At 38.1% G+C, this 15,197-nt stretch overlaps 1 protein-coding gene across 1 annotated transcript; it reads right to left on the bottom strand.

Annotated features, from left to right (window-relative positions):
- Positions 1-12: 12 nt before the first annotated feature.
- Positions 13-2,460, bottom strand: dlx2a (distal-less homeobox 2a). Its single transcript, XM_053496927.1, has 3 exons — positions 1,969-2,460; positions 1,553-1,737; positions 13-1,167 (listed from the first exon to the last, which is right to left on the bottom strand). The coding sequence occupies exons 1-3, from the start codon at positions 2,285-2,287 to the stop codon at positions 838-840; spliced, it is 834 nt and encodes a 277-aa protein (XP_053352902.1). The 5' UTR covers positions 2,288-2,460; the 3' UTR covers positions 13-837.
- Between the last annotated feature and the right edge of the window lie 12,737 nt (positions 2,461-15,197).

Raw genomic sequence — 15,197 nt, 5'->3', positions numbered from 1 at the left:
AGCAACGTTAAATTCACATGAAACATTTTTATTTAAATACGCATTTCATAGCACGGCAGAACCGTTCATTCAGCATAAGACATAAAAAATAAATTAAACAAAAGCAAGTTATTTCTGAGAAACATGTTACATGTGAATTTTTCTTTGGGGAAAATGATTAGCTTTTAAGCTCTTAATGATAGGCTAATGTTTCCCATTAATATATCCAAAAAACCGAAAACCCTACCTTTTAACCTACAAGACTATAATGATGGCAATGTCTCAGAGAGACGCGGTGAAACATACAAGTACAGAGACAAGTTTCTCCTGCTAACCTTATGTACAACTTAGAACTCAACAAAAATTCATTTATGACAACGATGGGCACATTTAAAATACATTATGGTGGACAAATGAAAGTGAGGTCATTTCTGAAGGCACGATACAGCTTGAACTTGTGCTACATAATCTGACGTTAACACATCCTGCTATAAAGTTCACTCCGGCGTCAACAGCCTTTTAGAGCATAGCTTTGGATCTTAGTGGTTGAGTAACAATGTATTATGTTATCCTTTAATTTTCCACCTCCAAGAGACAAAATAAATAAATACAAAAATAATTGCATTGTCTTTTATTCTTCCGCGTCTGTCTGATGACGACATTGTGTATAAGGAAAAAGAAAAACAGTATTACACGCAGCAAGGAACATGGGAGGCCTACATCTCTGTCCATCAGTCGCGGCAGTTCTCAGAAAACGAGGCCTTTAAGTCACATCAAGCTCTCGTTTTTCTCTTTCTATCTCTGTTTTCCCCCGCAAAATTAATTCTCCAGTTTTTTTTTAAGTCATTTTCGTTGTTGTCAAAATATCGTCCCTGCGCTCACGGCTGTGCTGTGGTGGTGCGGTGCCAGCGCGTTTGCTTGGAGATGCGCACTCGAGTTCGTGGATGAGTACCAGGAGTAGTTGGTGAGAAAGGAAGGCGCCGTGGTGCTGGGAGAGCCGCTGCTCGGGGCTAAAGCCGAACTCACACTAGTCATCCTCTGATTTTGTGGAAAGTCCCAGGCGCTGTTTACGGGAGGCGAATGGCACGGCGGAGACTCGCTGGAAGCCACGTGTTGCTCGGGCGGGATTTCTCCATTCTTCCACAACTTCTTGAACTTTGAGCGGCGGTTCTGGAACCAGATTTTCACCTGAAATAGTAAATAAAGATAAAGCTTGATCGAAATAAATCCATCAAATTCAATTAACCATAACTAAATCTTGAGGAAGTTTTTTTTTTTTTTTTTAAAGACATAGTGATCTGAATATAACCAATAACCTTAATTTTGCATCCAAATATTAATCAAAATATTGGGATTTAAGTATTATAGAAATATAAATAACTTTATATTCAGAAGCTGATACAGGATATGCTGTTAAATATTGATAACCAGAAAAACTGCTTCTCATGCGATCTTTCAGAAGATCGCACATGATGGGTTAAATATATTTTGCTGGTTACGATTGCATAAAGAGTGCATTGAAATAGCTTTGCTTCGTTTAGATATGATAACTGAATAAGATGTGAACACTCACCTGGGTCTGTGTGAGGCCCAGAGAAGCGGCGAGCTCGGCTCTCTCCGGCAGCGCCAGGTACTGTGTTTTCTGGAAGCGCCTCTGCAGCGCGGCGAGCTGGAAACTCGAATAAATAGTTCTCGGCTTCCGCACCTTCTTTGGCTTTCCGTTCACCATACGAATTTCAGGTTCGTTCTCCTCCTTTTCTGTTATCAAATAAGAAAATTTGGTTCTTATTGAAATAAGAGCATTTTAACGAAACAATAACATTTTATGTTTGGACAAGATACATTAGTAATGTGGTAAACGAATAAGATGGGGTGCAAAGCCATTTTAATAGTCTAATGACTACGCTACACACTGCTATAATGAGATTTATTTTAAGTCTGCACGTGTTGTTTGCTGTAAGAGTTGTCACACACTATTGGTTGGTTTACCTGCGTCAGTAGGAGTAGGCGATGCGCTCGATCCGTATGTGCTGTACGTACTGAAGGAACTGTTGAAGCCCAGCTCATAGGACTTGGCGTTGTACTGCACGCTGCTCATGCCGTTGTTGTGGTAGGGATAAGTACCGAGCTGGCCGTAAGGAGAGCCTGCACAGTGACTCGGTTGCTGGCCGTTGTAGTAGCTACTGTCCGTGGCGGTAGAGACGGGTAGAGTCGGGGATTCCTGCGACTTGTGCAAGCTGTGGTAACCACTCGAGGTAATCTGGTTGGAATGCATATCTGCGCTGAGACTGTCAAACACCCCAGTCATGGTTAATGCTCAATCAAAAAAAAAAAAACGTACAAATAATGGACAGGCACTCATCCAGTAATGAAAGCACGCGTGGAAAAGCAGAAATAAAATTCACGATGTGTTACTAATTTGTTTTTGTAGTAGCTGTCATTCCAGTGAGGTTTAGAGAAGAGACCGTGCTGACTCCCTAGTCGAGGAGCGTGATTGTCTGCAGCTCAGGAGTGCAACGGGCGGCATTTATCGCGCGTCACGTGGGAGGCCGAACCTGCGCGCCACCAACAGCCAATGATGGTAGGCTTGAGGAAAACACAACGATCTGTACGGAACTGCACATAAATCAAGTTTTAGTGTATTAATGCTCGAAAACAAACATACACATAAGCAAACATTTAAACATACACTGAAAAATAAAACCTTAGATTAAAGCTCTTTTCAAAGTGTTTTTGCAGCATTTTTTATTTATTTCGACTGAAAATAAATAAATCTGGTGTAAAAATCAGTTTAGAACGTGTCGACGTGTTTTTTTTTTTACTAATTCAAGCTTTTTTTTTTAGCATTTTTATACATTTTATAAATTAAATAAATAGAAAAAAACGAATTACTGACATGAACAAACGAGGCACAATATAATGATGATGATGATTTTTATTATTATTTTAACTTTAATATACATTTATTTGTACCTTTAAAGATCATATTTTTTAATTACACATGTAAAGCTTTTTATAAAGATTTTCTTATTTAACTTGGAAAAGTCAAAGAAAAACAACTCATTCTGGTTCCTTTAATTTTTACCTCATGATAATTTAGACAGACCGCTTCACATCAGTTCACAATGCAAAATTTCTCGCCCTGTTGCGACATCTGTTGGCATAATCACCACTAAGAGTAAGAACAGTGCCATGGCTTATCATAAGATTGATCAAGCAGATCCTTTCAGCAGAACATTTGATACTCCATGCTAGAAACACATTATAAACATTAACATAGATCCGCTTTAAATGAGTTTTTCTGTATATAGTCCAGATTACCACAAGCCTTTTATTCTTAACCTGGTACAGAACAATATAAACAGACAAAACCCACAGACTCGACAATTTATCAAGTTATAAAACATTGTGTGTGTGTGTGTGTGTGTGTGTGTATATATATATATATATATATATATATATATACATATATATATATATATATATATATATATATATATATATATATATATTACAGATTTAAATTTTCATATTAAATTCTGCAATTCAATCTAAAATAATACTACATGTTAATACTACAGCTGCTGTCAACTTTATTAGAAACATTTGTATAGATATACAGTTATAATTAGTCAATCACGTTGCAGCGTCAAAATTCATATACAGGTCAGGAGCTCTATTTAATGTTAAGATCAAACATCAGAATTCAGTAAAGGTATGGTCTCGTGAATTTAACCGTGAATTGTTGTTTTTGCGAGATGGGCTGGTTTGAGTATTTCAGAAACTGCTCATGTCCAGGGAATTGCAGCACTCTGTAAGTTTTACATAGAATGGTGGGGGGAAACATGTGAGCAGAGATCTGCATGGCGAACCACCTTGATAAGTAATATCAAAGAGGACTAACCAGGCTAGTCTGAACTGACAGGAAGCCTTTAGCAACTGGAATAAGTACTCTTTACATCCGCGGTCAGCAGAACAGCATGCAACAGAAAACAAACCTTGAGGTTGATTGGCTACAACAAAAGAAGACCATGTCAGTTTCCACTCACGCCCGCCAAGATAAAGAATCTGAGGCTATTGTGGCCACAGACCAACACAGGACAGTTTAAGAATGGAAAAAGTCCAATTGATTTTCTTCTGATCCTCGTTTTGATGAGCCAGTGCCCATGCTAGGCTCAGATTCCTGTTCCTGGCTTACAGGAGTGACACCCGATCTGGTCTTCTGCTGTAGCCCATTCACCAAGAGGTTCATTTTTTTGGGCATGCTGAGATGCTTTTCTCCTCACCGTGGTTGTACAGAGAGATTATATTAATTACTATAAACTTCCTGTCAGCTTAGATTGCTCTGGTCATTTCCCTCTAAAATCAATTATCAACAATATGTTTTTACTCACAAAATTGTTGCTCATTCTATGTTTTTGGCTTTTTGCACTATTCTGTGTGAACTCTGCCTCTGTGAGAAATTGGATAGTAGACAGTTTTCAACCAGTACATCTGGCACCAACAGTCATGTCACGATCAAAATCACACTAATCACACGTTTTCTTTATTGAGGTGTTCGATGTGAGCATTAATTGAAGCACTTGACCTGTATCTACGTGTTTATGCATTATGCTGCTACAAAATGATTTGAAGATTTGAATAATTGCTAAAATGTGATTAGATGATTGGATAATTGCAGAAATGTGTAGGGGGTGTGTGTGAACGTGTTCCTAATAAAGTGGACGTCAGTGTGTGTATGGCTATTATTTAGACTACGTGTGTTAATAGAGTAGTGGTCAAAATAAAACACCGAGTCCCTCTTTGGTGTGAAGTGGTATCGCTGCGATTACTGGTACACGTAATATACACGGCAGACCGAAAGGGGGCAGTGCAGCACAAGCAGTACATGGCGGTGACTCAAGAAATACAGAGTGCCTCACTGTCATGCGGATATGATAAACCATCCATCCATCAATCTCTTTAGTCTAGCTACCTCTGTAGTTCTCTGCAGACCACTAGTGACCATTGTATTTATTCCTATTTTTACAATCGTAGTAATACCTCCGGTCAATATTTACACTCGCATTTTGGGAACATCGATTAGCCTAATCTGCACGTATTTGGACTGTGGGAGGAAACTAGAGTACCCAGTGAAAACCCACCAAGCACAACAAGAACATGCACACTCCATGCACAGAGACTGCAAGGCGGGAATCAAACCAGGTCCCTGGAGGTGCAAGGTGGCAGTGCTAACCACTTAGCCACCGTGCCACCTGGATATTATAATGAACACAAAAATCTCAAAAACATGACATGTCATTAAAAATATATAACACATAACCGGTAAATTCTTCAATTTAATCGGTCAGCAGTTGTTGTTGTTTTTTTTTTTTTTTATAACAGCAGCTCTGACAATAGTATTAGCTGCAAAGTAAATCCCAGGTTTGTATTAATGCACTCATCCTAAAATGCTGTTTCTTTTTGACATTTTTGAAAAGAGTTTTGGCTGTCAGAATGTTCAGGTAAAAATGCTTTACAACACACAGCATACACAGGACAGAGGATTTTATGCTGCAGAAAAGTATATTTCTTGAATAATTTTATTTGAGTGACTGAAGGTGAAAATTTAGAACCAAATTAACACAGCAGTAATGAAAATAAATATATTTAATTAAATTTTAGTTGCATAGCAATTTTAACAACATACACTGTTGTTGTATATTGATGTAGCTCCATATTGAGCTAAGGATGTGACAGTGACAAGAACAAACGCCCAGAGATCATATGACAAATAAACCTTTAAGAAAACCCAGACTTGAAGGTGATCCTCATCTGAGTGGCATCTGGATGTGGAATTAATTGCTCTTTAATAAATAAAACAGTATTAGGAGTTCTGAAAGAATGTAGACTATTGTGAATATCTTGTGATGAGCACAGTACCACCTTAATGATTAAAATAGCAGTTCATTTGCATAAGTCTACAGTATCTAAGTGAGATCATTCAGATCATTCAAAACAATATAGCCTAAACTGTTTTTGGGAAGTGCAAATCTTAAGGGTATCCATGTGGGGTGACCCACAACAGCAGGAAATGATTCACAAGTGCAGAATCATAGCATCAGGATGAATCAGGCAGGCTCAGACGGCCAGAGGAGCCAAACAGTAGAATGATGTTAACAGCATCATGACAGCAGGCAGCAGGTGGTCTTTCATCTGCCCATCTGTAATCATGTGACAACAGACTATGTACAAGTTGACCTCATCTTTAGGTTTAATACCATGTAATACTGCCATTTCCTGTGAGTGCAAATTATTATTATTTTTTTTACGTATGAAATGTGTTGGTGTAGTAAAAAAAAGGTTTCTAAAATATATTTGAAAACACTGTTTTACATTAATGTCTTTTCAGAACAGGCTAAAAGCTAGTACAGCAAATGGGGCACATATTTTAATAAATAATTTTCAAAAAGGGCTTTTACTACTTCTTTCATCATAAGTTGAAGCAAAAACACAGGAAGGAACTAACCGCTTGAATTGAGAGCACTGAAGGAACTCTTTTCTGATATCCATTGTGAGTTGGACGTTTGAAAGCTCGGCATCATAAACACTGGGATATCATCCAAATGGCATAACCTCATTCTGAATCATTGATTTTTTCATTAAAATGACTATGCATTATTCATTGTTATACTTTATAGTGTATCTGAACTCTCATACACTCCTCCCAGAATCTTAGAAGAGAAATATTTACTGTTACCGATGCCATGAATTTTCTGTAGCCGTAATAACAGACAAGCGACCTTGTCTATTATTTGCTAATCTCTCATAGTTCTCTCTCTCTCTCTCTCTCTCTCTCTCACACACACACACACACACACACACACACACACAATGATACCCATGTGTTGACCTTGCACAAACATATCAGTGTAACTATGAGGTTATACAAAAATAAAGATTGTGCTATTAATTTAAGATACAAAATGCATTTTTGACAGATACGTTTTATTAATTGTAACATCAAACATACCATGTGCTTGGAAAGTATTCGGAAAAAGAAAAAATTACAAAACTAACTGAAGCTATTAGTGTTAGCTAGGGTTTAGCATTAGTGTTTTTTTTAATCTATGTTAAAATTACAGCTTGTGGTAACTACCACAACTAACTAAAAAGGGCTTGAGAAACTGTACAAAACTGAAACAAAATGTAGCTTTTACAAAAAAAGTGAAATAGTGTTTTGTGAAAGAGGTTGCTGACTGTGGGCTGTTTTCCATGTGTTTTCAAAGCACATCAACACACCTAAGATGAAAATGTGATGGCGGTAAATATGACTGAATATTGGTAGGGACCACAACATCCTCTTATATACTTTACCCCAAGTACCTACCCAAAGCTTATACTAAGTGTAGACTAAGCTAAGTGATTTTTCATTCTTCTTTATTTGTTCTTCCCCTGTACTTCCTGCTAAAATCAGGGTTGATCGGACCACATCTGTCATGACAGAGCAGTAAGAATATGTGTCACATAGCATTACAATAGCAACAGAAACTCTTTACAAAATGTGATCCTTAGACAATTGAACACCAGTGTTTACACACCTGCCATATTGTCATCACTTGCTGTAAAAATGCCACTGACTATTTATTTAACTTGCTGTGACATGATGGATTTTTGAAAGGCTGACAAACTGCAAATAACACTGAAAAAATATATATTAAAAAGCCCAGTTTTTGTGTGGTCTGTGTTTTCATATAAAATATAATACACCAAGCTGTAGATAAGGTGTGACAAAACATGTAGGAATGGAAACAATGGCATTGGCCTTTAATAAGGCTCTCACTAACGTGATTAAAAATTAGCCTATGTACGAGTGTATATATGCTACATACATAAGTGTATGCATATTTAAAGTAAAAACTTTAAATATATATATTCAAATTATTTGAACAACAGAAATAAAAGTTTATTTCTAAGCATCTCATAGTGACAAAAGTAAGAGGCTCACTCCCTTACTCGCAGTATTTGCTTATCTTGGTTAAGGATGCAGCAACCCAGTGCATAATGTAAGAGAATTCTTCTTCTACTTCTTTTGTACTGGTTTGCCATCAAGCTGGCAGCCTATTCCATCCATTGCTTTAAAAGGTATCTGAGTTAAACTGTGCATGAACTGTTCCTGGATCAATCGGAGAAAGAATGGTGAATACTAGGTACTTTAAGTGCTGTTATTTCACCAGGGACAATTACATTTCAGTAATGGATATGCTGGGTTTACTTTGATCTATAAATCACTTATAGCACTATTTTCTACCACATAAGGGTAGTCCTCATAGTTCTGAGAATTTCTGTGCATGAGAGAGAATTTCTGCTGAATGTGCAGTTGGCAGAGATTGTTGCATTACTTTGGCTACTGAGTTATGATTTATTAAAATTCAGCTAATATCTTAAAAGTAAGTGATGATACACTTTGCCAAGGATAGAGAGCACACTTTCTGCATTGGTATACTATAGTATAAATTTCCTTAACATTTAAACTTTCTGGATTTTATATGCATTCGTAAGTTTACAACACATAGCACCCAGCTGCAAAAATTCACTTCTTATGTTAATATCTGAGTCTATTTAAAATATTTAAAATAATCATGAAGACTGAATAAAAATGTAATAAAAACATAATTCTGTCAAACCTACACTCTTACCTGTAGAGCATGGACTGTAAAAATTATGTACTAACTTCTGAATTGTTTTCTACTTAGATATTTACAGTATATTCTTATAGATATAGTTACAACTGTAGTTGCACTTTTTTTATGGTTAGTACTTTTACATTCATAAGTTTCATGTTAAAGTAATTCTGCTTTTAAAAGGGAAAAATGTTCTAAAACATGGATAGATCACGTGAGTACAGTGTCTTGTTATGTGTTGCGTAGCTGCCATGTTAAAGACTGAACACCCATCCTCTACTAAAAAGAGAAGCATTACCAAACAGTATATAAGTAATATTAGATAATAAATGTTTGCACTGGGTCCACAACAAAACTCTCAAAATGTTTTGATTTAATATGATACTTTTAAATATGATACTTAGATTCAATATACTTTCTACATATTATAAGTTTAACATCTAGCTGTTGTATTATATCAATTACATTTACATTTACATTTAGGCATTTGGCAGACGCTCTTATCCAGAGCGACTTACAAAAAGTGCTTTAATGTTTACAACATTGGATACATACTTACACTGGGTTAACTAGGTTAATAACTAAGTACCATTAGTCCAACACAACTGAGAAGAGTTTTTTTTTTGTTTTTTTGTTTTTTTTTGGGGGGGGGGGGGGGGGGGGGCGGTTTAGTCCAAGTACTGGAGAAACAGATGCGTCTTGAGTCGTCGTTTAAAGATAGTCAAAGTCTCTGATGTACGGACATCTAGAGGAAGTTCATTCCACCATCTAGGTGCCAGAACAGAAAAGAGCCTGGATGAATGCCGCCCTCGATCCCTGAGAGATGGTGGGATGAGGCGAGCAGTGCTGGAGGATCGGAGGGAACGTGGTGCAGTGCGTGGTGTAATTAGCGCAGAGAGGTAAGTGGGTGCTGGGCCATTTTTGGCTTTGTAGGCAAGCATCAGTGTTTTGAATTTGATGCGGGCAGCTACAGGAAGCCAGTGCAGGGAGCGGAGGAGTGGGGTGGTGTGGGAGAACTTGGGAAGGTTAAAAACGAGTCGTGCTGCTGCATTCTGGATCAGTTGCAGAGGACGAATCGTGGACAGAGGCAGGCCTGCCAGGAGTGAGTTGCAGTAGTCCAGTCTTGAAATAACAAGGGACTGAACAAGCACCTGAGTAGCCTGTGAAGAAAGAAATGGGCGAATTCTTCTGATATTGTAAAGAAGAAATCGACAAGAGCGAGTAAGGTTAGCGATGTGTGGGGAAAATGACAGATGATTGTCCACGGTTACCCCAAGATTGCGGGCGGTGGTTGAGGGAGTGATTTGGTTGTTGTCCATGGATATCACAAGGTCTTGACCTGGAGATGAGTCACAAGGGATAAACACCAGTTCGGTTTTACTGAGATTGAGCTTCAGCTGATGAGCAGCCATCCAAAATGAGATGTCTGCCAGACATGCTGAGATCCGGGTGGAAACCTGAGTGTCAGAGGGAGGAAAGGAGAGGACAAGTTGGGTGTCGTCTGCATAACAGTGGTATGAGAATCCATGCGATGATATGACCTTACCAAGAGACCGGGTATAGAGGGAGAACAGAAGAGGACCAAGTACTGAGCCCTGCGGGACACCAGTAGAGAGTCTGCGTGGGGCAGATGTAGATCCCCTCCATGTTACCTCATATGACCTATCTTTACGGTAAGAAGCAAACCATTGCCACGCTGTTCCACAAATTCCAAGGCTTGTAAGAATAGATAATAGAATCTTGTGGTTCACGGTGTCAAATGCAGCTGACAGGTCCAGGAGGATGAGGACAGATGAAAGTTTAGCAGATCTAGCAGCATGGAGCTTCTCAGTGACTGACAGAAGGGCAGTCTCTGTGGAATGTGCCACTTTGAATCCAGATTGGTTTGGGTCATTAAGGTTGTTCTGTGAGAGATAAAGAGACATTTGATTATAAACCGTTCTTTCAAGAATTTTGGAAATAAAAGAGAGCAGTGATACTGGGCGATAGTTGTTAACTTCTGATGGGTCCAGGCAGGGTTTCTTGAGGATGGGAATAACCCTCGCCTTCTTAAAAGCGGCAGGAACATGACCAGATGATATGGATTGGTTGATGATGGCTGTGGTGAAGGGAAGGAGGTCTCGTGAGATGGCCTGGAGCATTGTGGAAGGGATTGGGTCTAATGAACAGGTGGTGGGGTTAGATGACGAGATGATCTGTTGAATCTCGTCAGATGACAAGTTGGAAAATTCTGCTAAAGGAGGGAAGGAAAGGTCCTGAGGTTCTGCCGTAGGAGTTTGGTTGAGAGCGAAGGACTGGCGGATTGCTGCAATCTTCCCATCGTAGAATGTGGCAAAATCGTCAGCAGTCAGAGAGGAAGGGGCAGGAGGAGTCGGTGGGTTGAGTAGGGAGGAGAAGATGTTGTGGAGTTTGCCAGGATCATGTGCAGACGCTTCCAACTTTTGTCTGAAGAGTTTTGTCAATATCAAATTGCATGCATGAAATACTGTGAACTCCCAATGCATTAAATGTGACCTTTGTCCCTGCCTAATTTTACAATTTCTTGTTTGCCTATGGATCCAGATTTTTAGGCCAACCTAGGTATATATATATTCTTTATTATACATATTTCCTTTAGCCTGTCCCAGAGGGCACAAAGCGGGGTACACCCTGGATAGGGTGCCAAGCCAAGGCAGGGCATTATCCACACACACACACACACACACACACACACATTAACCTAATCTAAGTGGCAATGGAACCCTTAAACCTGGAGGCGCGGGCCACAGTGCTAGCCATACGTCATCATGCCAGCAACTGATATTATTTAATTTCTGAGAAAATAACCCTTGAACTCTGTTTCATTGACCCTGGATTTATCAGTGGAAGAAGGCATGAATACAAACAACTGCTAACTTTAGCATGCTACATGCTTTTTTTTTCAAGAAAATAAAAACTGTCTGCCATCCTGCCAGATCTATAATGGTTTGCGATCATTGGTGTAAATCTACTGATCAAAAACTGTCTGCTGATCAAAAACTGGTAATATGACACTACTAACTTTAATTGATAACACGTATCGATTACAAAGTGTTATGGTATACCTGGATTCACAAAAATGTATATTCATGGGTTTTTAATGATGTTTTTCCTCTACCAGCTTAGTACTTCTATTCTGTCTATTCAGTGCGTATTGGGTGTATTTGAGGGAGGTGGGGGAGGAGAAAGTGAAGGATATGACTTCTATTGTGTTAGTAACTGCTGTGAACTAGCCTGCTGAGGAGAACTCTTCCAGTGCTGCCCTAAACATTTAATTGTATACAGTTCTCATCTTTACAGAAGTAGTTTCTTTTACACATAAGCAGTAATCTATGTTTTGCACGATATGTCAAAAGTTATGTTTTTAGCCAGGGGTTTAAAGTAATTGTTTAACATTAAGCAATTAGTTGGGCAATTATTGAATACTAGCCTACTTTGGCAAATGTCATTATGGTAAAATGACTACTTACAAGCAAAAGTGAGTATAGGCTATTTAGTTAGTTACCGTAGCCCCCTCACAAATTTGTTGGTAATCCTAGGACTTTAGCCAAACACACAGACCCTGGGAGAACAGAACAAATTAAAAAGCGCGGAAGTTAATGTTTGTTTACCTCCATGTGAATACCCTGAGTGTGGATTCAGTTGAGTGGAGTTCACAAGACTTTACAGCATATATGGAAACAACAGGGCATGTACTGTAAACCTGCTATAGCATGTGGAATAGTACACAGCTTTTGCTGATATGGAGTTTATCTACACTTTCCATTTAGCTCTGTGCCCCATGAGTGGTAATTATAATTAGGCTAAACTTTTTTTTACTTTCATGAAAATCAAGGTCTACCAAAAGACTGTACCTATTTCATCAAAAAACTTTTTAAAAAAGTTTTAAAAAGTGTATACGATGGAATAATGCTAAAGGTATAACTACACCATGTAAGGATCTTTACTAACATAGCATTCAGGAGCTCAGTCAGAAATCATGCACTGGTGTCCAAGTGTCCTGACATCCTTATTGTTCACAGGGCAGTTCACCCCCCTTCTCTCACTCGTAAAAAGGGAGTGGGGCATTTGTGAAGAGAGAGCTTGCTAGATTTACAGCGCTTCGTGTTGCACAAAGGAGCCTGTGCTGTCACAACACGGACAGATGTGCTGCTTGGTGTGATTTAAACAGCACTTTTTATGCAGCCACTCATGCAAGGCATGATGGGTTTAGAGTTCCAGATTTCTCATTAACTGCCATCATATAGGACTACAGCAAACATGACAACCAGGAGTGGACATAATAGAAAATTTTCAGTGTTTTTTCATCTTGTCCCTAAAGGGGAGACCCTTTTTAGTTACAAGTATGACCTTAGCATAGAGGTTATAAAAACACTCCTTGGCTACCAGAACACTTCACACTGGATGGTTAGCTAGTAGAATTTTGTGTTCATTAATATTTAAACTAGGTTTAAATACTCTAACCCTGGCTGCCTTTAGTGTGGTGTATCCCCTATTCTATTATAGCTAGTTGACCTTACTGGCTGTTTTTCTCCTTATATCAGGTCATTAACATAAATTAGCTAATATATATATTAAAGGTTACGTTTATATGTTTAAAAACATATGGCTTGAAATGGACTCCTATATTTTTTATGTCAGTTCAGATTGGACAGTAATAAATAAGGGCGGGAATTCCTAAATGTCTTCTTTTGTGCTCTGTGTTGGAATGAGGTAACAAAATATTAGTAAAGCAGAATGTGCAGATGCTTGAATGAATTAAGCATATCTCAAAATGTTTGCGTCTGTGTGGTTGCACCTGGAATGGTCCCTTAAGAAACACTCTTTCTCAGGTTACCTCCTTTCAAGGAGGTAGAATCTGAGTGGTTTCTTTCTATCTCATATTACTTGGCCACCCAGGATCTGGTTTTCCTGTTGGTAAATGGTTAACAAAATATGGATCATGTGGATAATGCTTGGTTAAGCATGCTAAAAATATTTCTTGACCAAAATCAATAATTTCTTTAACCGTCTGACGGGTTTTCGATCATCTCTCTCAGGGACACTTTAAAAGTTTAGGTAGAACCATAAATAAGAGAACCCCAAAATGACATGACATTTTTAATAGTTCCTTCTGTACCATAACCTCTGTTCTATGATGGCTTGTGACTTAGCTGACAAGCCACCATAGCTTCGGAATTACAACAAAGAACTACTCCAAGAAATATCAATATTTCTAACAGTATGACAGCTATTGATTGTTAGTGTCTTTATTGTCTGCACAGCCCCCTACTGTCAGAACCAAAATGTCATGTCTGCATTTTGTCAGTCACTGTCACCTTTTGTTATTCAGGAGCCAAAAGACTCTGTACCCAGCAAACATCTGTCTTCTCAAATCTTCAGACATGTAAATGCCTTAGCTATGACCATCACAATGACATAATAGGTCTTTGTGGTAATTGTAAAGCTTAATGCCCTTCACTCTGCTAGTATAGAAACTACAGAACTTGGGGAAGGCTACATAAATGTACCTTACCTTATTAACATTAATGAAAAGAGCCATATTTACTTTATTGTTTTAAACTTTGACAAACCTTCCACGTACATTTAGGAATTCCATTTATAGTTAAGGTTAATAATAAAACTTACCAAAAAGGATTTACTTGTAACTTTGTAACCTGTATCTGTTATAGATGAATTGATGGTTTCAAGACTTAAAAATCCTAAAATTAATCAAAAAAATTATCACTTTAATTCAAGATGTACCTTTCTTTCAAAGCCAAATACATATTACAGGATATTATGCAATTTATTTGATAGCTAGCACAGGTATAATATTTTATTGGCTCAACCACTTTCTCATTTGTCATGCTGGAAGAATGTCTGTGCCCACACATTGAGTCAGCAGAGTGCACACAACACTGTCATTCACTGATGCACAATGTGACAAAAGTGTGGGCAGCAAGGGAAGATGAACATGAAACATTCTGAAGCTGCAAAGCCTTCTCAGTCTATGAAATGCATGGTTTATAGTGTCTGAAGATTTACATATATACACAGTGTTGAAGAACACAATATCTTATTCCAATTGTGTTGTAGCTGACTTCTGAAACATTAACTAACAAGTTGTGCCTATAGAAAAATTCTTGTTGTAATTTTGATTAATATGTCATGTCATTTGTCAGTGCAGCATAAAACTTTCATAAACTTAGCATCTCATCTTAATATATCAGTTCGAATTACTTGTTTAAACAATTCCCTTGTGTACACCTTTTCATTGTTAAATTCATAACACTTGTTTTTATAAAGGACTTAAGTAAACAATTATTGATCAATAGTAATATATTTGATGTAGCAATGAATAGAAATATAAGCATCATGTTTGAATGGGCATGCATGGATGATTCAGAGACATTGTTTTCAACCAGGTTAACTGCACGGTTCCCACAGTTTTAGGTTGTTTAAAGTCCAGCGGTGTGGCTTAAAGCAGGTGGTCAGGGTTCACGCACTCTTTTGGTGCACTTTGTGTCTGGGATTTGTGGTTTATGTGTCTAGTTG

The sequence above is a fragment of the Clarias gariepinus genome, chromosome 5 (genome assembly GCF_024256425.1).
Source record: "Clarias gariepinus isolate MV-2021 ecotype Netherlands chromosome 5, CGAR_prim_01v2, whole genome shotgun sequence".
Lineage (NCBI taxonomy): Eukaryota > Metazoa > Chordata > Actinopteri > Siluriformes > Clariidae > Clarias > Clarias gariepinus.
This window is presented reverse-complemented; position numbering and strand designations above follow the sequence as displayed.

Coding starts and splice junctions, on each gene's coding strand:
- dlx2a (XM_053496927.1), bottom strand. CDS start 2,287: ATGACTGGGGTGTTTGACAGTCTCAGCGCAGATATGCATTCCAACCAG. Junction 1,738..1,968: donor GCCTACTCCTACTGACGCAG/GTAAACCAACCA, acceptor ATTTGATAACAG/AAAAGGAGGAGAACGAACCT. Junction 1,168..1,552: donor TGGGCCTCACACAGACCCAG/GTGAGTGTTCAC, acceptor TTACTATTTCAG/GTGAAAATCTGGTTCCAGAA.